Raw genomic sequence first — 27020 nt, forward strand, 5'->3', positions numbered from 1 at the left:
AATGGATTATTCTTCATTTAAACTAGAAATGAGCTAATTCCACAACCTGCCATTTTTCTTTTATACATTAATGTTTCTCTCTCTCCCTCTCCCTTTATCTCTAAAAAATCAATAAAAACACATTTTTTTAAAAATATTTTATTTACTACGTTGATGATCATAATAGTAGCCATTTAAAAATCTGTCTTTTTGTTTAATCTGGTTCATCTCAGATTCAAAATTGAATAAATTTTATTTTCTTTGCTGCATGTCCCCTGTTGTCTTGGTTCTTCATATTTCAGGTAATTTGGGATTGTACTGCACATTATGAATGTTGTGTTGTAGACTCTAGATTCAGTTATTTTCCTTCAATCAGTATTGTTGTGTTTTTTTTAAGCAGGTAATTTTCTCTTAAGTATTGTCCATATATTTTTTTCTGTGAAGTACCTGTTTATGCCCATCTTTTAAGTTGGGCTGTTTGTTTTTCTTATTTTTTTAACGTGTTTTTATTGACTTGAGAGAGAGAAGAAGGGAGAGGGAGAGAAAGATAGGAATATGGATGAACAGACCAGCTGCCTCCTGCATGCCCCCTACTGGGGATCAGTTCGCAACCTGGGCATGTGCCCTGACTGGGAATTGAACCGGCACTCTCTTGGTGCATGGGTCAACTCTCAACCACTGAGCTACACTGGCCAGGCTGTTTTTCTTATTGATTTTTTAAAATATATATGAAAGATAAATATTATTATATTTTTAATGTTTTTCTGGTTTCGTTATTAATAGTGCTTATAATTCTTATATAGTTAAATTTTAGACTTTTATGACTTTTGCTCCTTATACTTGGAAATGTCTTGCCCATTTGAAGAGTATATAAATATTCACCTCAGGAATTTTATTTTCTCTAGTGATTTTATGGCTTTATTTTCTACTTTCAAATGTTCAAGCTATCTGTTTTGTTTGTTTGTTTGTTTTGGCGTAAAATATATCGTAAAGATACAACTCCCCCTCCAATTAATTAGTTGTTCCAGCACCATTTATTGCATAATATATTCTTTCCCTATTGATTTGAAATGTGCTTAGCATTCTCTAAAATCTTATATCTAACTAGAGGCCCAATGCACGAAAGTTCGTGTAAGAGTGGGCCTTCCTTCCCCCGGCTGCCAACACAGGCTTCCCTCTGGCCCCAGCTTCAACAGGAAGGACGTCTGGTCTAATTAGCATATTACCCTTTTATTATTATAGATTGAGTCTGTTTCAGAATTTTCTACTTTTTAATTGATATGTATCTGTTCTAATACCATGCTATAATATTATAATTTTTGTAGCTTTTTAACTCGTAGCTTGTTACATTTTATATGTGGACATCAAAATATCTTCTTATTTGATCATTTTCTTCTCTATCAATATTTATTCTTTCAGATAAATCTTAGAACCTGTTTCGATTACCCATTGCTACATAACAACCACTCTAAACTTAGTGGCTTAAAACACAATTATTTTATTTGTTCATAATCTATGGATCAGATATTCAAGCAGGCTTGACTGGGCTTGCTCCACAGAGGTCATTTGGTGGTATTTACATATAAGCTGGTCTAGTTTGAAGGGTCCATGAAGGCTTCACTCACATGTCAGGCAACTTTAGAGGGATCACTTGGAAGCTGGAATCATCTGGGCATTCTGCTTCTCCACATGGTCTTGGGGCCTCTCCATGTGATCTTTAGAGCAGAGTAGTTGGACTTCTTCCATGGTGACTTGGGACTTTGTAAGCAGTTGTCCCAAGACAAGAAGTAGAAGCTGCCAGTATCTGAAGACCTGGGTCCCGAAACTGGTGCAGTGTTTGTTACTTTCGCCATATTCTGTTGGTCAGAATCATAAAATCTCTAAGGAGGCATTGTGGAGAGGACCTAGACCCAACTGTCAATGGTAAGAAGATATGGGTTAGTGTCCAAGAATGTATGGCCATCTTTAATCTGCCACAGAATTATTTTATCAGATTTTCTCCAAAATCTGGTTGGAGTACTCATTGTAATTTTGTGAAATTTATAGATGAATCAGTAATTTATATTCTAATTATATTTTCCCAATTAAGTATGGCTATATAATGCCACCTCAAAACTTAAGGCTAAAAAACGTAGTCATGAATCTGCAGTCTGGTGAGGAGGGCTCAGTGGGATAGCTAGTTTCTGCTCCATTTGATGTCAGCCTGGACAGCTCCAAGGCTTTCTTACATAAATGGTACCTAAGCTGAGATGCAAACAGCTGGGGCTCAGCAGCCATCTCTATCACTATGTGGTCGCTTCAGCATGGTGGCTGCAGGATAGCCTCATTTCTTACAGGGTAGCTCAGTTCCAAAGGTCGAGAGAGAAATTTTTATTTGACTGGTTTATATTTGGGAGAATTACAGCATTTGAATAACACTGTTAGTCACAGCCATCCCCCAGATTCAAGGGAAATAAAGAAATTAGGGCCATTTCTCCATGAGAGGAATGATGAGATTTTGAAGAGCATGTGGGACTGGTAATATTATTGTGGGCATTTTTGGAAAATAAAGTCTGCCACACTCTTCTCTTTTAGGAATGTGGTTTAGTTTGTTTGTTCAAGTTAATTTTTGTGTTTTTCAGTAAAATTTTACATTTATCCACCTATTACCTATCTATCCTCATCCTTTATTAGATTTATTCTTATGTATCTTAGATCATTGAGGATCTATTTTTCCATATATTTTTAATTTTTGGTATGATTTTGATATTTAAAAAGGCTTTGATTTTGCAAAGCTGAATAGTAAAGCATTTCTAATGGTATGTAAATTTATTCTACCTTCATTATGTGCTATGCTAACTCTTTAGAGAACTTTTAAGCTGCATGCTTAAGAATAGTCATTTGAGCCCTAGCCGGTTTTGCTCAGTGGATAGAGCATCAGCCTGTGGACTGAAAGGTCCCAGGTTTGATTCTGGTCAAGGACACATGCCCGGATTTCGGGCTCGATCCCCAGTAGGGGGCATGCAGGAGGCAGCCGATCAATGATTCTCTCTCATCGTTGATAATTCTTTTCCTCTCCCTTCCTCTGAAATCAATAAAATATTTAATAAAACAAAAAGAGCAGTCATTTGAAAAGGGATGAGCACTTCTAGTTTTTGGTCTTACATAGGGAGCTTAGAAGTCAACATTTTGCCCCTTAAGATGAAATGGAGGGAAGTTTTATGTGATTCCTACCCTGTTCCTTACAACACACACACACTATTTAACGGTTGTGTGAGAGTGACATGATGAGTACTATAGATTGCTCTCTGGAAGTACAGAAGTTTAATAAGCCAGCCACCATTGAGAGTATGCATTGCCTGCCTTTTTACTATGAGTTCAAATCTTTCTGCTCTTACTTTTCTGAACTTTGGAACTTTTGTAATGTGAACATTTTTGTTTGAAAGTTGTTTATATTCAGCCATATATTAATAACAGTTCAAGAAGAACTGCTTCAGGCCCTAGCCGGCTTGGCTCAGTGGATAGAGCATCGGCCTGCGGACTGAAGGGTCCCGGGTTCGATTCCGGCCAAGGGCACATGCCTGTGTTGAGGGCCTAATCCCCAGTAGGAAGTGTGCAGGAGGCATCCGATCGGTGATTCTCTCTCATCATTGATGTTTCTATCTCTCCTTCTCCCTTCCTCTCTGAAATCAATAAAGAAATATATTTAAAAAAAAGAAGAAGAACTGCTTCAGATAGTTGCTACATATTTAAAGTCCTATAGATTAAGGGAATTTATCTGGTTATCACAGTCGTGGCAAATTAATATGTGTGGCGAACTTTTGAAACCAAATTCTGAATAAATACTTTCGAAAATAGGCAAAAATCTAATAATCTTCTTGAACTTATCAGATCTGTTCTGAGGGAAATCGTTCTAAGATTGATAAGCTCTTTGAAGAATTTATTCTGGCCATTTTACCTATTAATCTTTTTGTTTTTTAATCCTCACTCAAGGATATTTTTCCATTGCCTTTTTTAGGTAGGGAGAGAGGGGAGGAGGGAGGAAGAGAAGTGGGGAAGGGGGAGAGAAGAGAGAGAAAAAAGAGACACATCGATTGGTTGCCTCCCACAAGTACCAGACCCTTGACCAGGAATCGAACCCACTCCCCTTCGGTGCTCCGTGTGATGCTCTAATCACGGAGCAGTACTGGCCAGGGCTTACCTCTTTTGATTCAGAAATTTATCATGTTGTATACTCACATTCTATTTTTATTAGTATTATTGGTTGTAGTTGCTACTTAATATGGGAAACACTTCAGAATTCCTTTTCAACCTTTTGTCTAATGATGAATAGGTTTCCTTCCTGATGTTCCCTTTATTACATTGTTTACCAAAACTACTATATTCTCTAAGAGCAGGGGATGATTTTAAGATATGGTCTTGGAATAGAAGTATGTAAAGCTGCTTTTTCTAGCCTCTTTTCAGTTAGACCTTGGGTGTTTCTTATTTCTCTGATTTGTGTCTCCTGTGGATTTGTGTGACACAGTAACAGATTGCTATATGTAAATAATCATTTTTACTTTTTCAAAGTGGGGCCAGTCAGTGAAAGACAGGGGCTGTGTTTGAGTTATCTTTATTAGATGCTGCAAGTGGTAGTTTTCAGATAGACTTTTTTTTGGGGCAGACAGACTTGACATTTCTCATCCTAATGATTTTGATGGTTAGTTTCATCTTTCCTGAGGTGAAACTGACAACAAGCAGAACAAGGCTCTCAAGGAGAGATTTAGGATCCATGTGGAAGGAATTTGCAATAGGAGGTAACAGTCTTGAAATCTTTTTGCATAGAATCCTGTAGGTTCAGGGAAGCCATGCTTTTCACTGGGATGGTGTTTTGGATATAAGTAGCAAAAGAAAGAAACTATTTAAGAACAGACTGATATCCTTGTTCTAAACCCATTTTATGGTTTTCTTATGGCCACCTCCTCTGAACTCTTACTACAAATTATTGCACCATTGGATCCAGCTTTTTAAAATAAATATATTTTTATTGATTTCAGAGAGGAAGGGAGAGAGAAACATCAATGATGAGAATCATTGATTGGCTGCCTCCTGCACGCCCCCTACTGGGGATCGAGCCCACAACCAGGGCATGTGCCCTGAATGGGAATTGAACTATGATCTCATGGCTCAGACGTTGATGCTCAACCACTGAGCAACATCGGCTGTGCTGGATCCCACTTTAATTCCACCTGACTTAGTAGCCTTCCATTCTTCGGGTGGTTTTGTTAGATGCTCCTCTCCTCAGTAAAATGCCAGGCAGAAGACCATTTTTTTGTATTCAACCCTTTTTTATGATGCCTCTGATTGCTGCCATGAATCTTCACCTTGGTTCAAGGTTTTCTGTCTTAGCTGAAGAGAAAGGAAATAGGGACCTCCTTTTACCCAACACTGTTTCAAATTTGTAGCTCAAAGGAGAATTGTAATACACACCTGAAATTGTAGCTGTGGTGTAACAGGTGGCTTCTCTAACATAGCTAATGAGCTGTGGCTGAAGCAAATGCATCCCTCTTTACCTGAGGTTTTATAGTTTTTCATTTTATAATCTATATATCCTAAATAATAAAAGGCTGATATGCAAAGTGTCCCCACGGGAGTTCGACTGGGAGACCGGGAGTTTGATCACTCGCTATGACGTGCGCTGACCACCAGCGAGCGGCGTGGAACATGGCGGGCGAGCAGCGGCAGCGCGGCACTGAGGGAGCGAGGGAAGAAGAAGGCAGGGAGGCAGGGAACCTGATCGGCCCTGATGGCCGGCCAGGCCTAGGGGCCCTACCTGTGCACAAATATCATGCACCGGGCCTCTAGTTATATTAACCCTTTGCACTTGCTTGCTTTTTTCTCGATTCCTTTATTTTAATGCTAACTGTGTCGAGTCACACTCGACATCCGAGTGCAAAAGGTTAATATTTACATATATTTAAAGTGGCAATATAAACATTTCAAGTTGTTTTATCCAAAATTGGTATGATTTAGATCTAAGCCTGGGATGGTGTTTTCATCTTCTTCCCTCCAGCTACTGTCTTTCCAAGTGTGAGAAAATATGCATTACTCTTCAGAGGGTTGCAGGTGTCATTTGCTGGTGAAAAAATGGATTTGGGAAAAAGTAAAGTCTCCGTCATCAGATATACCCCTGCCAGGTGTTTGGGGAGCCAGATCCTCCCCTTATCCCTTGTTAAGTGAGCCATGAAGATCTGGTGATTTACCCATAGATTTGCCATAGAAGAAAGCCCTTGTTATCTCTTAATAGCAACATTTGAGCCCATCCGCATTTCCCCAGGTGGATGTGAGGTAAACATTGTTAGCTAATTGTGATCACCCTGCTCATTTAGAGCCATTTTGCTCCCTGCATCATGCCAGCAGGCTTCCATGCCCAGAGCCAAGGCTGCATGCAGCCCTGTGATAGAACACCAACATGTGAAAAAAATTATTGTTTGCAAAGTTTGGTGTTCTTGTTATGGGTAATTTATTTCATTTCCTTTGTTCTATTTGCCACAATTTAAAAAAAAATCAAGAGTAAATTACAGTATTTGCCATTGCATTTTCCCCAAAAAACCTGTTTTCTAAAACTTACCCTGCATTTAAAGTGTGTGTATTGTGGTTTAAGGACCTATAAGAAATACATAAAGTAATGATTTGTGTACCTCACTGTGCCTATTTTATTGAAAGCACACCTCAAACAAGAATGATTTCTGAAATTTTTTTAGTTTTTAGAATATTTTTGCATTCACAACTTATTATCTGCAACTTAATTCTGTTATATAGTGTGCTTTATTTGTATGAACAAAGTGGTGTTTTTCTATACATTATCATTTTTAAATCATTTCAGTTCATATAATGAATATACAAGTCATTAAAGTATTTATCCCAAAACTTCCTTTTAAAATTGGTATGTGTTATACGCCATGCTTCTTTACATGTCTTGTAATTTTTTGTTAAAAACTGGATATATTTAATAATATATTGCAGTGATTTTCAACCAGTGTTCTGCAAGAAGCATCCTGGTATGCCACAAGAATTTTTAAAACATGCAATAACTGACTATTTAGTCAGGACAGTGACCTTTCTTCCTTTAGTTTGTCAAATAAAAAAGATGACAATAGCCAACACAACATTAGCTGTCCAGTATGAATGAATCAGAATTACACCTAAGTTTTTTTTGTCAGATCAGAAAAATATATAATACAGTTTTTGGTGCTGCAGAATTTTAGTAATTAGTTTATGTGTGCCAAGAGGAGGTTGAAAATCACAGATAAATTGTAACAACTCCATCTGATTTCCTTCCTAGCCCCTCTCCCATCCTGAAGGTTGTCATTATTGCTATTATTTTGTATGTTTGCTTATATTTAATTAACTTGACTGGGCTTAATATTGAGAATCTTTCTCCCCTGTGAGGTGCAATCACTGAAGTCTCTGCTCAGTTGTTTTGTTTTTTAATTATTTTTTATTTTTATCCTGGCTTTTTTGATGTCCTCCTTGTGTCTATATAGCTTAGTGGTCAGCCAGTGATTGGTTAAGGGTTGTTCTCAAATACCTTGAGCCAGTAAGGCTTCTATCTACCCTTTGTTGATTCGTCTGTGAGTGTGTTAGGAAGCTAGCTCATCTAGTTTTCAAATATGCCCCAGCTTTTATTTTCTGCTGAGCCTCTCAGTACTTTCCTTCACGTGTGGGAAGCCTCCCATTCAGCCTTGGTATGTGGAGAGCTTAGGCCCTCTTCTTTGGTCAGCTTTGAGTCTATATGCAGCCTCCACTTAGCCAGGGATGTGTGTAATTTACCTAGCCTCCCATGGCTCTCATTTCCAGGATCTCCTTATTAAATATCTTAATTTCTATTATTCTACCCCTCTTCCCAGCTGGGTCAGTAGCCTCCGGCTAGGAGAGCTGTAGGCTTTCTTTGTTCTTTTCCAGTCGAATTTAATACTTTTACTCTCAATGCCACTGGGTATGTAGTTTTTGCCCTTCACTTCAAATCACATCAGCAGCCCCTGGCAGTAAAGCTGGTTTTCCTGACCAGCCCAGCCCAGGTAAACTATTGCATTGTTCTTGGTTTGGGTTGGAAGGTAGGTAAGCAGCAGCTCCAAGCAATAATGCCAGTGACTCCCCCCTGTTCTTACCCCAAATTCCACAATTTTTCATAAATAAACACTTTAAAATTTTTTATTTGACTTTGGTTGTTTTCAGGACTGAAATGGTTGTTTTTGACACTTTTGTCGATTTTTGTAGTTGTTTTGGGAGGAGATTTGCTGACCTCTTCAGTTTACCACAGCTGGAAGTCTTGCCTCCTGTTTTGTATTTGCAATATTTTTGGTTTTGGTTACTTTTAAAAGGCTAACTAATTAAAAACCTGAAGCACATCTATATAATGTAGCTGCTTCAGCATTTTGCTTCACAATGGAAGAAGCTAGGAGATTGTGATTAGATTAGGAGTGGGTCTGTAATTCTGCTGACAGCACTCTCCTGTGGAATGCTTCTTAATAACATATTCTTGTGTAATGATGAAGAAAACATTTATTTTTTTTCTAAGCAAGCAAATTCCTTTGGAATTCTACCAAAACATAAGAAAAACATTATGTATACTCCTCTTTACAGAATGAACCAGTGGCACAAGAAAAGATATGACAAAATCCATTGGACTGGAATAGATGTATATCTTTACGGGGGGGGGGGGGAGAAAGAAAAGAAACTTCCTCTTTAAATATTAAGTCATTATACAGATTGTTATATAAAATGCTTTTTTATGCTCAACTTTAACTGGGAAGTTTGTCTTTACTTTTTTAGTTATTAACATACATACAGTAATGTCCAGTGATTTATCATCACAAAGTTTATAATTTTATAGCCACTATCCATGTGAGAAATACAGCATATCAGTACCCAGAAATTCACTTTGTTCGCCTCATTTTTATCTCTCATCACCCCTAAGATAATCACTATCCTAACATTTATGGTAGTTGTGTACTTCCTTTCTTTTAATAGTTTCTATCTCCTACACATGCATCACTAAACATTAGAGTTTAACTTTGCTTATATTTTAATATTATAGAAATAAAATCTTACAGTATCTATTCATTTGTGACTCATTTCTTTTGTTCAAAATTATATTTGTGAGATTCATCTATGGTATTTCTTGTAGTGATAGTTCATTTTAATTGCTGTAAAGTATCCCATTATATGAATGTATCACAACTTGTTTATCCATTCTATTATTTATGGATATTTGAGTTGTTTCTGGTTTTAAGGCTATTACAAATATTGCTACCTTGAACACTCCTGTTTATGTTTTAGTGTATAGGTGTGCACATTCTTTTTGAGGTATATATCTAGGAGTCTAATTGCTAGGTCACAGTGTTCACATTCTTCATTTTAGTATATAAAACCAACCTATTTTTCAAAGTGATTGTACCAATTTACATTCCTATTAGCAGTCTATAGGAATTTCCATTGCATTACATCTTCACCAAACAAGCAAACATTTGGTATGGTCAGATTTATAAATATTAGTCACTTTGGTGGTTGTATAATATGTTCTTATTGTGATTTTAATTTTTATTTCCCAAATGGCTAATCAGGTTAAGATCCTTTTCATATGTTTGGTGGCCATTTGGATTATCTTTTTTTTTGTAAAATGACTATTCAAGTCCTTTTCAAAAATTGATTTTTAGGAGTTCTGTATGTATCTGGATAAAAGCCCTTTGTTCCTTATGTGTGTGCTACAAGCATTTTCTATGTGACTTGCATTTTTACTCTTTTTTTTTAAAAAAAAATTTTTTATTAAGCTCAGAAAGGAAGGTAGAGGGAGAGAGCGATAGAAACATCAATGATGAGAGAGAATCATTGATTGGCTGCCTCCTGCCAGCGCCCTACTGGGGATCAAGCCTGCAACCCAGGTGTGTGCCCTGACCAGGAATCGAACTGTGACCTCTTGGTTCATAGGTCAATATTCAACCACTGAGCAGCACTGGCCAGGCTGCATTTTTATCTTAACAATGTACATATAAAAATTTTTTCATTATGACTAACACATTTTGTGTCCTATTGAAGATTCTTTCCCTGCTCCAATATCATAAAATTATTCTTCTATATGTTATCATCTCAATGCTATGTGATTTTGATTTTCACATTTACTAGTATATCTACAATCCATCTAAATTTATTTTTGTGTGTGAAGTAGGAATGAAGGTTCATTCTGTTTTTTTCATATGGCTATCCAATTGTTCCAGTACCATATATTGAAAAGAATATTGCATTTGTCAGGGTCCAGTCAGAAAAGAAATTATATCAGTTTAATATGGGGGGCAGTTGTTAATTGTAAAGTTGATTGTAACTAAAATTTAAAGTAAAGTTATAGGTATATAAAAAGATAGGATGAGAACAATAGGTAACACAGAAGTAGCTTTATAATAAACTAGAGGCCCAGTGCACAAAATTAGTGCACTTTGGCGGGGAGTGGGGGGCCCTTCAGCCCGGTCTGAGCCCTCTCACAGTCCAGGAGCCCTCGGGGGATGTCCAACTGCCACAGGAGGCAGGAGAGGCTCCCGCCACCACTGCTGCACTCGCCAGCCATGAGCCCAGCTTCTGGCTGAGCGGTGCTTCCCCTGTGGGAGTGCACTGACCACTGGGGGACAGCTCCTGCATTGAGCATCTGCCCGCTGATGGTCAGTGTGTGTCATAGCAACCAGTCGTTCTGCCATCGGGCCGAAACCGGCTCTCTGACATCCCCCAAGGTGTCCCGGATTGCGAGAGGGCACAGGCCAGGCCGAGGGACCTCACCAGTGCACAATTGGGGCCGGGAAGGGACGCGGGAGGTTGGCCAGCCGGGGAGAGACTGCGACAGGGCTCCAGGGCATGTCCAGCCCGTTTCAGTCCTGATCGACTGGACCCCAGCAGCAAGCTAACCTACGGGTTGGAGCGTCTGCTCCCTGGTGGTCAGTGCACATCATAGCAACTGGTTGACCGGTCGACTGTCTGCCCCCTGGTGGTCAGTGCATGTCATAGTGAGCAGTTGAGCGGCCTTAGCATATCATTCGCATATTACACTTTGATTAGTTGAACAGACGATCGGACACTTAGCATATTAGGCTTTTATTATATAGGATGTTTACATCTGAAGAGCAATGTTTCCCACTTTTTTTTTTTTAAAGAGTATCATTGCTGTCTTTGGCATATTTGCATTTCTATAAAAAACTTTCAAACTAATTTGTGGTTTCACAAAAAGAATCAAACCTGTTGGGATTTTGATTAGAATTTTATTGAATCTATAAATTAGTTTGGGGATAATGAAGATTTTTACAATATTGAGTTTTCTAATCCAAGAATATGGCATGTCTCCCCATTTATTTATGTCTTTAATTTCTCGCTAATGGGTTTGTTTGTTTGTTTGTTTGTTTGTTTTAGTCTTCTTGTGTGAGAAGGCATGCATAGCTTTTGTTAGCTTACCCTCCAATATTGGGTAGTATTTTTAAATTTTTTTATTTCAATTTTATTTTGAAAAATTTCAAACCTGCAATTCCTTTACTTTTGAATAGTTAGATCCCATTATACCCACCAGTCTATATATACAAAAGCCCAGCAACCTGCACGGCGGAACGACCAGAACACAACCGGTGGCTATGATGCGCACTGCGGCAGCCAACCAGCCTGATCCAGGCCCTGATTGGCCCCTCCCCCCAGCCAGCCCCGGCCCCACCCCCGATTGGTCCCCAACACCCTGATCAGGGGCTGGCTGGCCAACTGCCCATAGACCCTCGCCCGGCCCTATTGGGCCCCCATCAGGGGGGCCGACCGGACCCCACCCGTGCACAAATTCATGCACCGGGCCTCTAGTAATTCAATAATTACCAAGATTTGCTTTATTTGTATCAATAATACTTAATGAAGTATTTTAAAACAAATCTTAGATCTCATGTCTTTTTACCTATATATAATTAAGTATACATCTCTAGAAGATGTGGCCATTTTATTTATAATCATAGTTCCAAGCCATATCCAAATTTCACTTTTTATTTCAAAAATGAATTTTTACTGGTATTTTGGTTGGTATGTTCAGACAGTTTGCTTTTAACAGCATATTGGGACTTACATTTTATGTTAAGTAATTTAATAATTTCAACTTACCTTAATAAGCATTCAAGTTATACTAACAGTATTTACTTCCTCAGTAAATCTTTACTTCCTAAATATTTTAATAAATATTAGCTTAGCTATTAAAATACTGAATGATAAAACATTTTCTATGGTAATTAAAAATAACTTTTTCTTATTATATGAACTTTTCATTTCTAAATTCTTTACAATTTTTGACATTGGCAAAGCCTTATTGTTATAAACCATGTGAATAAAACTGTTCTTTCATTTGGTGTCTTCAATATTTATAAATCTCTAATGTACAACAAAAATTGCTATATTTTAATTTTTTATCTATCAGGAAATCATCAATGGGATTAAAAGCAAGCACATTTTTGGGTCACATTGTTTCAGTTTTGGTTACCCTTTAACATATTATTGCCGAAAGTGTTAAAATGCAAGGAGATACAGTTATGAATTATTTTCCTCTGTGGCTGAAACCTGTTCTTCATTGCAACTGGTTTTCCTACCACTACAGTATTCATAGGTCTGTTTCTAGGAGAGGGCTGTGGCTAGTGGACATCAAAACTTCCTAAACTTGGCAGAGTAGGCTGTGTCATGTTCCCTCTCTAACATGAGAACATGTTAGAACAGTGTGAAAAGAACAGTGTGGCAACTTTCCTGCAGGCTGGTCAGACTCCTCACAGAGATATTTGACAGTGACTGAGGAGAAAGAGTCTCTATAACTTCTATGGCTTCCCAGTGTCCGCAGTAAGGATGGAACTAATTAATTAGTTTGTGGTCTAAATAACAATAAAATATTCACAAGATCATAGTAGTTAGTGTAAAATGATTTTCACCTATGTTTTAACTTAATGATTATTGGTGGGGAATTGAGGAGGTCTTAAAAGTTAGACCTTACTCACTAGTAATAAGTATTTGAAAATAAATATGACAGCCTGATATTGGATGCATTGCCTGTACCTTACTCCTCCTTTTTTTAAAAATATATTTTTATTGATTTCAGAGAGGAAAGGAGAGGGAGAGAGAGAGATGGAAACATCAATGATGAGAAAGAATCATTGATCGGCTGCCTCCTGCACACCCTACTGGGGATCAAGCCCACAACCCGGGCATGTGCCCTTGACTGGAATCAAACCCGTGACCCTTCAGTCCGCAGGCCGATGCTCGATCCCCTGAGCCAAACCAGCTAGAGCCTTACTCCTTTATTAGCACCTCTAGGTGTCTCAGTACAAATCAGAATGGCCCAGTACTTGGCCTAGTACTATATCACCTGCTGGGATCATTGCTATTTCTATTTATTTAAACACATCGTTAGAGAATGTTTAAGTTCATATTTAACTCTTTCAGTTAAATGTAGATGTTTTTCTTCTTATCAGTAGTGTTAGGCTATGAGGAAAAGAATGAACTATTTCACTGCTTTGGTTTAGGTACTGTATAAGGCCTTTTTTTTTTCTTATAATTTCAGATTAACAAATTTGGGGGTCATTTTATAAGTATCTTTTTTAAAAAAGGGAAAGAATCTCTTGCCCGACCAGCATGGATCAGTGGATGAGCGTCGATCTATGAACCAGGAGGTCATGGTTCGATTCCTGGGCAGGGCACATGCCCGGGTCGCTGGCTAGATCCCCAGTGGGGAGCATGCAGGAGGCAGCCAATCAATTATTTCTTCTCTCTCATTGATGTTTCTACCTCTCTCTTCCTCTTCCTTCCTCTCTGCAATCAATAAAAAAATATATTTTTTAAAAGAATCTCTTACACTGAGTGGCCAGATTATTATCATCTCTGAACGCATAATAATCTGGCCACTCAGTGTACTTATGTATAAGGGAAAGCTTGCAAATCTTGATATGTCAAAGGATTTCTAATTACCCACAATGCAGTTCTTATACATGGAAAAACCTTATTTTAAAATCCCAACTCTGTGGTCAGTCTACACTGAGTGACCAGATTATTATGCGTTCAGAGATCATAATAATCTGGCAACTCAGTGTATGTGTAGAGCTAATTCAACAAATACCAAATTTGTATAAACATTTAAAAAAAATCAGAAACCCCCAACCGATGGAAGAAATTAAATATAAAAGATGAGAATTTTTTAAATGTATTTTTGGGTGGGCACAGGGATGCTTAGAAGATTTGTTCTCCTAAATAATATGCAGCTGGTAAATTATATCAAGAGTGTACACAAATTATAGCCTGTTAAAATTCTGATTAAAAAGACATAAAAAATAAATTACTGCCCTGACTGGTTTGGCTCAGTGGTTAGAGCGTGGCCTGCGGACTGAGGGGTCCCAGGTTCGATTCCGGTCGGGGGCATGTGCCTTGGTTGCGGGCACATCCCCAGTGGGAGGCATGCAGGAGGCAGCTGATTGATGTTTCTCTCTCACTGATGTTTCTGACTCTCTATCCCTCTCCCTTCCTCTCTGTAAAAAATCAATAAAATATATATATTTTTAAAAAATAAATTACTTATTCCCTAATCTATAGTATCCTTGAACATATAACAAACACTAAATTACAAATAAAATTTTTTAGACTTTGTTGTCAGAAATTTTGCCTCATAGTTTGCTATTTTCTCAAGCAGATTTAATCTAAATACAAGTAAATATAACTTTTAAGGAAATGAATTTTAAAATGAACACGAAAGCAATAATCTAAATATTTAGAGTCTAGTTAGGTTCTATTATTGAGATATGTACTGTATTAGTACAGTTGACATAGTAATTGTACCAGGTGTACCAGTTAATAATGCAGATTTTTTTCAATAGATGGAGTTACACATATGTTGATATATATATGTGATTTGATATGTATGCTATTTTGTTGTATTGACAGCAAGCTTCAAAACTTCATATGTCAAATTTGCTGAAGGTGTTAATATCATAGATATTTTTATGCTTAAAAATGTCGAATTTTGTGCAAAAAAAAGAGCATTTGCGGGAAGTTTTAATTCATTATTTTGAAGAAAAGTGCTGCTGAAAGTTATCGTATACTTCGGGAAGCTTATGGTTAACATGCTCCATCTCAAGATACTTATGAACGCTGGTTTAAACGCTTTAAAAGTGATGATTTCGATGTGAAAGACAAAGAATGTCCAGGTCAACCGAAAAAGTTTGAAGACCAACAGTTACAAGCATTATTGGGTGAAGATGTGTGTCATACTCAAAAACAACTTGCAGAAAGATTAAACATTGCTAAGTAAACAATTTCCGATCGTTTACAAGCAATAGGAAAGATTTTAAAGGAAGGAAAATGGGTGCTACATCAACTGAACGAAAGACAAATGGAAAACCGAAAAGTCATCAGTAAAGTGATGCTTCAACGGCACGAAAGTTGTCTTTTTTGCATCAAATTGTGACTGGCGATGAAAAGTGGATTTATTTTGAGAATTCCAAAGGCACAAAATCATGGGTTGATCCAGGTCTACCATCAACATCGACTGCAAGGCCAAATCGATTCGGAAAGAAGACAATGCTCTGCGTTTGGTGGGATCAGGAAGGTGTGGTGTATTATGAGCTTCTAAAACCAGGTGAAACCGTTAACCCTTTGCACTCGCTTGCTTTTTTCTCGATTCCTTTATTCTACTCGGGATTTAATTTTTTAAATACCCCAGATTTTACAAAGCGCGGCAGTAGAATAAAAAACGAGTTTCTTTTCATACAAACTTATTTATTTGGATTTTTTTATATTTCAAATTATTGATACATTCAAAGAGTAATTTTAAACTCTATAATTTTTCATGGTGTGATATTTTTTGAAACATTCACCCACATGAAGACCTGGTTTACATTCACATGTTTCGCAAATATAAATCGTCTCTCTTCTTCCTCCTTTGATTTTTCTGTTAGAACAAACAACACAATCTTTGTGTTTTTTGTTAGGGTGAGGTGTGATTATATGGAGCTTTCCATCTAAACGTTGCTCTAAGTTAGTGGATAATAATCTACCCCTGGAAGTTAGTGTACCATCTCTGAATTCTCCAACAAGATCATGTACTAGTTTCCTAATAAATTTCACATGCTTTGTCGGTTTTTCATTTTTTCTTTTTTGGCATCAGTTGAGACAGCATTTACATTTTACTTGTCCTTTCATGCTAATGAAAACAAGAAAAGATACTGGAAAAATAGACAAAAATCCCCCTTCCCCCTGCGGTGAAACTACGTGTCGAGTGTGGCTCGACATACGAGCTGCTACCGATGCTAACTGTGTCAAGTCACACTCGACATCCGAGTGCAGAAGGTTAATACTGATCACGACCAACAACAAATAATCAATTTGAACCATGCTTTGGTCATAAAATGACCAGAATGGACCAGAAGACATGGCAAAGTAATTTTGCTTCATGATAACGCACCATCACACACTTCAAACCCAGTTAAAGACACCTTAAAAGATCTTGCCTGGGAAGTATTAACCCACCCGCTGTATTCACCAGACCTTGCTCCTTCAGATTACCACTTGTTCGGATCGATGGCACACACACTTTCTGAGCAGCACTTCAAAACATAGGAAGAAGTGGAAAATTGGATCTCTGAATGGTTTGCCTCAAAACAAGAAAAGTTCTATTGGGACAGATCCACAAATTACCTGAAAGATGGGTGAAATGTGTAGCTAGCGATGGACATTACTTTGAATAAAGCACTTTTTGATGTTTCTCTTGAAATTATCGTGTTTTCTTTGATTACAAAATCAACATTATTAGCCGGCACACCTGGTATGTTTAGCAAAAAATAGAAGATTACTGATTGCAAACTTATTTGAATAGAATTAGAAGAATCTGATTTCTTAATCCAAGTGGAAGCATTCGCATTATAAGTTATTTATTTGCAATATAAGTTATTTATTTGCTTTGAATATAGTTAAAAACCTTATCTTGGAGATTCTTACTGAATAGTTATACTAATTTAAAGTTGTAACATTCTAGTTCGGCAATTTCCAACCTTTTTTATCTCATGGCACACATAAATTAATTGCTAAAATTCTGAGGCACACCAAAAAATTTTTGCCAACCTGACAACAAGAATTGGTATAATTTTGATTCATTCACACTGAATGGTTACTGTGTTTTGTCTGTTGACATTTTTTTATTTGACAATCTAAGGGAAAGGAGGTCATTGCTCCTGACCAAATAGTCATGTATTGCATATTTTTTTAAATTCTTGCAGCTCACCAGTTAAAAATCACGGATCTAGTGTCTGGGAAAGTATCCCCATAATAAGTTTCACTTTGTTTCCTTCCAACCCTTCTGCTTGTCAGTAATTTAAGCAGATTTGTGGCAATGGTCACAATTTCCTGGAAACAACATCAAAAATGACCACACCAGATCTAAAAAGCTTCCTGGTCTCCGTATTGTACTCTTTTGACTGACTCTGTATCTCTCTGAAGAATGGCTTGTGGATTCTCTGGCTGCTTAAAAAACAGTTGAACTTGTATTCTAGGTGTAGAGAAGGATTGATGCACTCTGAGCAGATGTAAGGAAGGATTCTTTTTCACAACCCTTAAAACTTTATTTTTAATTTAGTGTTTGTAGAATCAAACATTAATTTAAAACTTAGAAAGTAAATATTGTTAGTATAACTTGAATGCCCATGAAGGTAATCAGATGAAATGACCGATACACTGTTTTATTTAGGGCATCTAGTATTTAGTAGAGAAAGTAAGTGACTGGTAAGTGAGTTGTTGTTTGAAGGCTCTTTTTTTTCTGAAATGAAGAAATTTGCCCTAAATGTTGTTCCTTATCTCTACCGCTGGAACTTCTAACAAGTGCAGTTGGAATAACCAGGGTATTTCAGCAGCAGAGAAACTAAGCACAAGGAAGCCTTTCAGTAACAAAGAAAATAAAAGAATTCCTGTGTAATAGGCTTCCACACTTATCTGAGTTCTGTGGTACTATTTGTGCTGAATTAAAGCATCTGCTACCTCAAGTTAAGAGAGAACAAACTCAACATGGCGTGAAATTACTGCACAGCCATTCACATTCATTAGGGTTATATTGTTACCAGCCACAGGCATGACTGACTTTTGCATGAATAATAAAATAAAAGGCTGCTTTGTGAATTTTACCTTAAAACAACAAGGCACAGTACTAACCTTGTAAGAGCAAATATTTTTCGTGAGGGTATTAAAATTATTAAAGTACCACTTAGCAGTCATAGTAATAATTGATTTAGGCAAAAATCATCAATGGGTACTAAAAGCAGTAGGTCAAATTGGATCAGTAAAAGAATATTTACACAGTTAAAAGGGGGGGAAATAGTAACTTTGCAGTGGAGAAACTTGACAGACACTTCATCCAAGTAATCAAAGTTAATCACCAGTAATGGGGAAAATTGGTATCGTGTGTCTCCTAATGTGATGCACTGAGAAGACACCACTTCTGTGTTATTCCTGTTTAAAATGCATAACCTGTACTAATCATGAGAAAACACCAGACAGACCCAAGTTAAGGAACAGTTTACAAAATACTGGCCTATACTCTTAAAAAATGGCAATATCATGAAAGACAAAGAAGTGCTAAGTAATCGGTCTTAGACTAAAGAAGATTCAAGAGACATTGGCAATTAAATGCAATGCGTGATCCAAAATTTTCCTTCCTTGCCATTTCATTGACATTTTTTCATTTCTAGTTTCTACCTACAGAGATATATTTAAACAGAAAAAATATATTTTTAATGGTCTGATTTAAATAGATTCAGTTTCCTTCCTATTTTACTTTTGTAGTTTTGTATATGGATTTTAAGAAATGTTGTGGATCTTGGTTGTCTTTTTTTATTTAAATTTTTTATTGTTGACACTATTGCAGATGTCCCCCATTCCCTTCCTCCACCAAACCCCCCCCCCCCACCTTGGCCCTCACCACACTATTGTCTGTGTCCATGGGCTATGCATATATGTTCTTTAGCTAATCCTTTATTCAGTCCCCCCCGACGCCCTTCCCCTCTGACATTTATCAGTCTGTTTCCATATATCCATGCCTCTGGTTCTGTTTTGTTCGTCAGTTTATGTGGTTCATTAGATTCCAAGTGAGATCATTTGGTATTTGTCTTTCTCTGATGGGCTTATTTCACTTAGCATAATAATCTCCAGGTCCATATAAATTCTTTATATATTTTGAAGATGAACCCCTTATCAGACTGGCGAATATGTTCTCCCATACATTGGGTTCCATTTCATTTTGTTTGGTTGGTATTTTTTAAGAAACTGTCAAGAATGTTAGGTCTTCTGGGGGGTGGGGGCGGGGGCAGGCTGCAGGGGGTTAATGGGGGAAAAACATATGTAATACTTCCAACAATAAAGAATTATAAAAAATAAATAAGCTTCATTGGTGACTCAAAAAAAAAAAAAAGAATGTTGGGTTTCTTAGCCTAGTGGGATTACTTTTCAAGCTATTAAAGAGTTAAAAATAATAATATTTAATTGTTTTGCCAAATATTCAATCAATAGAAGAAAGAAGAGTCTTCATGCTATTTAAAAATACTAGAGTTCATCATTTAAGAGTTTTGTGAGCACTTGGGAAAGGAAGTAGTGGTCACGAAGATACTATGGTATTCATAAAGAAGTTTGGTATGGTTTTTAGATAGGTAGATAACAGGATTCCTTTATTTTCAGGAAAGCAATTTGATGAATGTCTGATTTCCTTGTGTACAAGGAAAATGGAGAAATAAACAGTGACTGTAGTTAATTAAATAATTCAATAACCATACCCAAGATTAATGATTAGATGTAAATCTCATGGTTTCTAGTGTTGTATCTGTTGCACAGATCTATTCTCAGTTCTATCCTAAATTTTAATAGTTTAGGTAAAGGCATTGATGACATACAGGTCCAATTTTTTTTTAACTTTGATTTATTGATTTAAGAGAGAGAGACATCGATTTGTTGTTCCACTTATTTATGCATTCATTGGTTGATTCTTTTTTTCTTTCCTTTGTTAAAATATATTTTTATTGAAGGGAAAGGAGAGAGAGATAGAAACATCAATGATAAGAGAGAATCATTGATCAGCTGCCTCCTGCACACACCCCCATCCCCACTGGGGATTGAGACACAACTCAGGCATGTGCCCTTGACCAGAATCAAACCCAGAACCCTTCATTCCTCAGGCTGACGCTCTATCCATTGAGCCAAACCAGCAAGGGCCATTGGTTGATTCTTATATGTGCCCTGACTGGGGATTGAACCCATAATCTTGATGTAATTAGCACAATGCTCTAAACAACTAAGCTACCTGACCAGGGGCTACAGGTCAGATTTTTAAATGACACAAATCTGGAAGTGATACCCAAAGCATTGGATGACTGAAACGGGAACTGAAAGATAATGGTAGCTGGAAATGATTAGCAAAATAAACCTGACAGGAATCTATAATAATAAAAGCATAATATGCTAATTAGACCGGACATCCTTCCAGACAAAGCCAGGGCTGCGAGGGAAGCCCATGCCGGCAGCCGGGGGAAGGAAGGCCTACTCTTGCACGAATTTCGTGCATCGGGCCTCTAGTGAATTATACAAGGACAAACATTCACAGATGATGGGTGAAAGGGAAGTAAAAGCTTTATGTTAATTTATGGAAAATCAATTTGCCAAATGGCCAATTGGCCATATTTACCAAATTTATTGATTAAAAAGAGAAAACACAACTATTTGTATCAATTATGTCCAGTGAGAAAAATGGAAACCACATAGTATTTTAAACATAGGGAAGGAATATACAGGGAATTGGTTTTACAGGTGTTAGAAGGCTAAATGAGTAAAAAGGGGGACTCTGAGCTATTAAAGAGATAGTAATTATAGGAAGCAGCTATCACAGCAAGAACTGAGAAACAAAAGAAAAGACCTTATCATAACCTAGAAGCTACAGCCGTAAGCTGGCACTTAGTCTTCTGATGAGGGGACAGTGTTCAACTACTGGTGGTACTGAAATTTTGAAATCCTTATTACTAAAAGCTGTTTGTTTATATGAGAAACTAAAAGATATGTTAAACTAAATGTGATAACATCTGAATGAACATTCCATATTGAATTTGGTTCTGAAAATAAAGCATATAAAACTAATTTGACCTCAATTATGTTAATGTTCTATACCTTTTTCCTTCCATCTTTAAAATGGCTTTGCCACTAATAGTCCTCCCATCGCAGATGTATTGCTAAGTAACATCTCAGAAAGAGTAACTGTTTATAAAAATTTGGACAGGGATTAAAAATAAAGGAACAAAGTGGCACTCTCCCTCCAGGAAGCCCGCCCATGCCATCTCCTTTCCCCTCTCCTTTCCCCACAAGCACGTATCTCCTAAACTTCAAGAGCCCCGCAAGGCTTGCAACCAGGGGAGCAGTGGACAGTGGCAGCTCTGTCTAACCTGCTGAACCTGTCAAACCTGTCTCCACGGGCCCCTTTTCTCTCATTTCCCAGTGAGCCAAAGCAGCCCAGTCTAGGCTCTTCTGTTGCTTCTGCTATGCCCTTCCTGTTTCACTGTCCTAAGTGTGTTTTTGCTGCTGTCAATAAATTCTTGCTTGCTTTTCTAAAAATAAAGGAGAAAGCATGGCAAATGAATTGTGTCAACTAAACATTCCCTTTGATTATAGGTGTGTACTTTTTTAAATCTTCTTTCTCACTGGCACCTTAAGCATTATTAAGTGGATTTAATGTTGAGTTTTTAAGATAAAGATATTTGTCATGCTCTGAAACATTAAAGAATAAGGTTTGGAATTGATTTCTTTGTCTTTTTTCCCCTCTCCTCCAAATATTGCTTCTTTAGGTCAGTAACAGATCCAAGAGATGGAAAGAGAGTAGCACTCAAAAAGATGCCCAACGTCTTCCAGAATCTGGTCTCTTGCAAAAGGGTCTTCCGGGAATTGAAGATGTTGTGTTTTTTTAAACATGATAATGTAAGTGAAATTGGTGTTTGGGATAAACTATTTCCTAAGCATGCTTAATTGTATTAGTAAAGAGCAAAGAGAGTTAAAAAAGAAATATGCAAGTTATTAAATGGGTTTGGAAACCTGAGACAAGTTAGATCCTTTTTGTGAACAATTAACTTATTTAAATTCTAAGACTCATTGATTGACAGATAAATATTAATTGTTGTAAAGCAAATGTTAATATTTAACTGAGGGACAGTATTAATAGGTAGAGTATAATATGTAGTCTGGGTGATTTAAATGAAAATAATTGGTCCCTGATTTTAAATGCTTTATATTTATCCTTCATATTTCTAATCAGAGATTAAGTTAAAGATATAGGGAAGCAGAGTCACCTCTTAAAAAACAGCAATCTCTTAAAGTAACTTAGGTTAGCTTTTTTGTGACTTTGTTTAAATTTGTTAAGTCTCACAGGCAAATAGAATCATTTTGTTTTGAAAGATAGCTTCACATCATCTAATACTAAATTAAAAGTTTGATACATGTAAAATTTACCTGGGGGGTATTAGCATTGGACTCTTAGTTTTCAGTTTCATGTGAAAAGAAAAACTGCCTTATATTCTGCATTTGGTATTCAACCTATAGTATTTTAATTGCTGAATTAAAATCTTTGTCAGAAAAATAGTAATAATTTCTTGTTGGCACAGGAACTTTTAGAACTTTTGCCAAAGTGTGGTTCTCTCTTTATGAGAGAAATTTGTGTAAGTTTAAAGTATTTGGTAAAACTAGGAATATCAAACTTACTTGAAACTCCTTGGTTTGACATATTTTGTTGATTGATTACCCCCCTTGAAATCTTCCTTGATCTTTTTTTTTCTTAGTTATTGCTATCTTTTAGACAATTGGAACTGCTTAGCAATGTGTTTGTTTCAGTAACTTTAAAAATATCACTCATTTCTGTTTTATGACTGGTCCCTCAAATTTTGAAAGTGATTTAGAATGATATCTGATGCTTGCTTAGTTTTTGCCTGAGTACCACCCTAGCATCAAAGAGTACAAACCTTATGTATGTTTTTTTCAGACACTCAAGTAAAGGTATTCATAGTGAAGAAATATTTTGAAGGTGGCATCAGAAATTTGCTTATTAGGGGTTTCAATAGTTTATTATATTCAGCTCTATCTTTTATAAAGGAGGGACATATATTTTTTTCTTTGTAAAGAAAAAGATATATATATATATAAAGGAGGGATGGTGTAATAGACTACTGCTGGTATTTTTTCTCATGACTTATTCCTATAGAGTAACTAATTAAGTCACATAGATAGTGTTAGAATGAGTTGTGTAAGAAAAGAAACAGAGTTCTTGAAAATCACACTTATTAAAACACAACAACCACTGTCTCAAGCTCCTAATAAGCTCTGTCATAAGAGAGTGCTTATGACTTCTGTGGGAATATTCAAAAGTGAAGCAGATGGTTGGAAATGAAGATGGCAGGGCACCACTGTTTTATACGTAATGAATTTATGTTATGCTCTGCAATTTATCTCCAGAAGCATCTCAGGGCCAGCATACCTGGTATGTGTGGAATGTCTAAGAGGCAACTGGTTTTTTATATAGTTAAGGTAACAGATATTTATTAATTGTGTCCTGTTTATAGAGTACAGTGCTAGGTCGTGCGGAGGGTACAAAAAATTTTTTTAAATGGTCTTTTTTTTTTTTTTTTTTTTTTTTTTTAGGGGAGTGGACCAGGTGTTTAATAATACTTGTTATCATGTCTCAGGGAGTTTGCTAGATGTTTTACATACATTAATTCATTTAATCCTTAAAATTTTTTGTCACGTAAGTCTTGTTATCCCTACTTTACAGAGGAGTAAACCAAAGCTTAGAATTAAGTAACTTGTCCAAGGTGAAGGTAACACAGGATGAGAGTCTAAATCTGTCGTGCTTCAGAGCCCTTGTTCACTAATTTGGTAAACTTTTATTGTACACATACTATATTCCTAAACTACATTAGCTTCTAGGGGTTCTGCCTTCAAGGAGTTTAGTAATGTGATAAGTACTGTGATAATGGTGCTATGGTAGGGCTGCCTGCATGGTTAAACATTAATACAGAACAGTTTGTGTCCTATTCATACCACACAGCTGGGAAACCAAACCTACAAGTATTTTAGAATCACCAGTGAACCTTAAAAATGCAGAGATTCATGGGTCTCATCCACACCACCTAAATTAGAATCTCCGGGTGAATATTAAGAAGGGACAAATTGTTGTGTGGACTTAGAGGCTTAAAGATACTTTAAATATGGAGAAGGTAAACCTTAAGATGAGTCTTTTGAGATTAAGATTTGATTAATAGAAGGTGAAGAAAGGAATGTCATGATGAAAATGACATTTAGAAAGATTAACCTGTCTGTCGTAGGAAGGTTGGATTTTAATTTGGATGTTTTTTGTATGTCAAAAAATAGCTACAAAGCCCCTAGGAGGGCTTTGTATTTCCTTTTGAACAGAGCCTACAAAGTCACTATATCAATTCATTGACTTCAGTTGATCTGACTGACTGAGATACACACATATGCACACAATCTTTCATTTTTTCCTTAATGTACAGGTTGTTTTTCATCTTAAAGGATAGGTTTACCTTGATATAGTAACTTAGGGAAACAGAAATGGGTTTAACTTTGTAAAGATGGATGATGTTTAGGCTTATCTCTAGTGTCTAGTCAGAATCTGAGCTATTATAAAATCTGGCAAAATATTCTTCACTTTAGCCCGCTGGCGTGACTCAGTGGTTGAGCATCAACCTATGAACCAGGACGTCACGGTTCAATTCCTGGTCAGGACACATGCCCGGGTTGCAGGCTCGATCTCCAGTACTGGGGGCATGTAGGAGGCAGTGATTGTCTCTCATCATTGATGTTTCTATTTCTCTCTCCCTCTCTTCCTCTCTGAAATCAATTATTATATACATATATTCTTTACTTTATCCATCCATGCTCTTGTGCATGCTTGTACACACACTCATTTGTCATATCATCATGGAGAAAAGGTTTTCCTTTTTTTTTTTTTTTTTTCAATCTTGTACTCCTTTGAGAATCTGATGAAAGCTATGAATCCTTTCTAGGAAAAATGTACACACACACACACACACACACACACACACACACAATTTTATGTCATTTTAGGCTTTTACTTGTTCTCTGAAGCCCATTCAGAGCCCCCTCACACCCATTGATTCCTGCAAAGAATCCCTATAATACAAGTCTTGGGCTTTTTTTATTTTATTTTATTTTTTGTCCTTGGGTAATACCACCAAACACACAGTAGGCAGTCTATTTGAAGAGTAAGTGAATGAATGAAAGTTATAGAAAAAGATAAATCTCTGGGTCTAGAATGATAACCTCAGTGATTTCTCTCTTGGAGATACTTTTTCCCAATCTTTTCGTTCTGGAGTACTCTTGAGAAGAGTGAAGGATGCAAAGAGGAGCTAGTGGAGACAAAGAAAGATCATTCGTTTTCCTTTGTATAGTCTAACCCAGTGGTCGGCAAACTGTGGCTCGCGAGCCACATGCGGCTCTTTGGCCCCTTGAGTGTGGCTCTTCCACAAAATACCACATGCGGGCGCGCACGTACAATGCGATTGAAACTTCGTGGCCCATGCGCAGAAGTCGGTTTTCGGCTCTCAAAAGAAATTTCAATCGTTGTACTGTTGATATTTGGCTCTGTTGACTAATGAGTTTGCCGACCATTGGTCTAACCTAACTCAAACAAAGCCTCTTTGGGTTCATAAGTAGGATGCCTTTCTGTGTGTCATTATTTGTTGTGCTGTAGGTGGAGATGTACGCCCTTCAGTTCCGGAAAATTTCCTCCATTTCCTGTTCTCTCTTGAATTCTGATTAAGCCTAGCATCTGTTAAATCCAGAGAGAACAGGATTTATCCTCTGATTTCCTTCTCTCTTCTCTCTTATTGTCTTTTTCTATTTTTTGAGAGATTTTTATCTTCCAGCTCTTCTCTGAAATTGTTTTTAAAATGCTATTATTTAATTCTCAACTCTTATTGTTGTTTGTTCAATCTTTCATTGTGGTGTCTTTTCAAGGATAGTTGAGCTCAACAACACCATCAATCAACTGGATATAACTGACACCTATAGACTGCCTCCACAGCTGCAAAATACACATTTTCCTGAAGCTCACATGGAACAGTTGCCAAGATAGACCACATTCTGAGCCATAGAAAATACCTTAACAAACTTAATAGAATAGAAATATACAATGTCTACTGTGAGACCAAAATGAAATTAACTGGAAAATTCAATTTTATGTAGATGTTCATTTCCCCAAAACTGATCTATAGATTCAGTGGGTGCCATTCATAGTCTCAAAGGGTTTTTACTGGTGGAACTTGACAAGCTAATTCTAAAATCTATATGGAAGTACAAGGACCAAGAATAGCTCATAGGGGATCAGACACAGGGGTAAACAAAATAACCAGTGGGGCAATTAGAAAAATAAGTTGTGTTATATTCAAAGGATCACTATATAGCAAGGAGAAGGAATGCCCTACAGCTGCACACATTAATTTGGACAAATCTCAGAAACATCGAGTGAAAAAGCAAGTCACAAAAGAATAAACACGGTATGATTCCATTTATATAAAATTCAGAAACATGCAAAACCAATACAAACGTAATAAAATTACAAAGCAAAGAGAGTGATTAAGATAGCCGTGTGTCCTCTACCAGGGAGGGGCACACCTACCCAATGACCCAGCAGTTCTGCTCCTTGGTATACGCAAGACAAATGATTACATATACCCACCAAATGACCTGTACATGAATGTTCATAGCCGTTTTATTCATAATACCTAGAAATTGGGAAACATCGCAAATGTTTGTCAGCAGTATCCTGGATAAGTACATTGTGTTGTATTCCATTCATATAATGATGTACTCTACATTAATAAAAAGGATGAACCACCGATCCACATCAACATGGATGTGTGGTTAATGGGCATGCTTTCCCAAAAATGAGCTGGATATTCAATGTCATCCAAACCATGAATCTCACAGGTATACCAGTAAGT

At 36.9% G+C, this 27020-nt stretch overlaps 1 protein-coding gene across 3 annotated transcripts in view; it reads left to right on the plus strand.

Annotated features, from left to right (window-relative positions):
• The window catches only part of NLK (nemo like kinase), a 136693-nt gene that overhangs the window by 46982 nt on the left and 62691 nt on the right, over positions 1 to 27020 (plus strand). For all 3 annotated transcript variants that reach the window (XR_013815055.1, XM_079797862.1, XM_079797863.1), the window contains exon 2: positions 21837 to 21966. Coding sequence is in view for 2 of the 3 variants with exons in the window: in XM_079797862.1 (XP_079653988.1) it covers positions 21837 to 21966 (130 nt within the window). In the remaining variant the exon portion in view is untranslated. The remainder of the gene's footprint in view (positions 1 to 21836; positions 21967 to 27020) is intronic.

The sequence above is a fragment of the Cnephaeus nilssonii genome (genome assembly GCF_951640355.1).
Source record: "Cnephaeus nilssonii genome assembly, chromosome: 19".
Classification (NCBI taxonomy): domain Eukaryota; kingdom Metazoa; phylum Chordata; class Mammalia; order Chiroptera; family Vespertilionidae; genus Cnephaeus; species Cnephaeus nilssonii.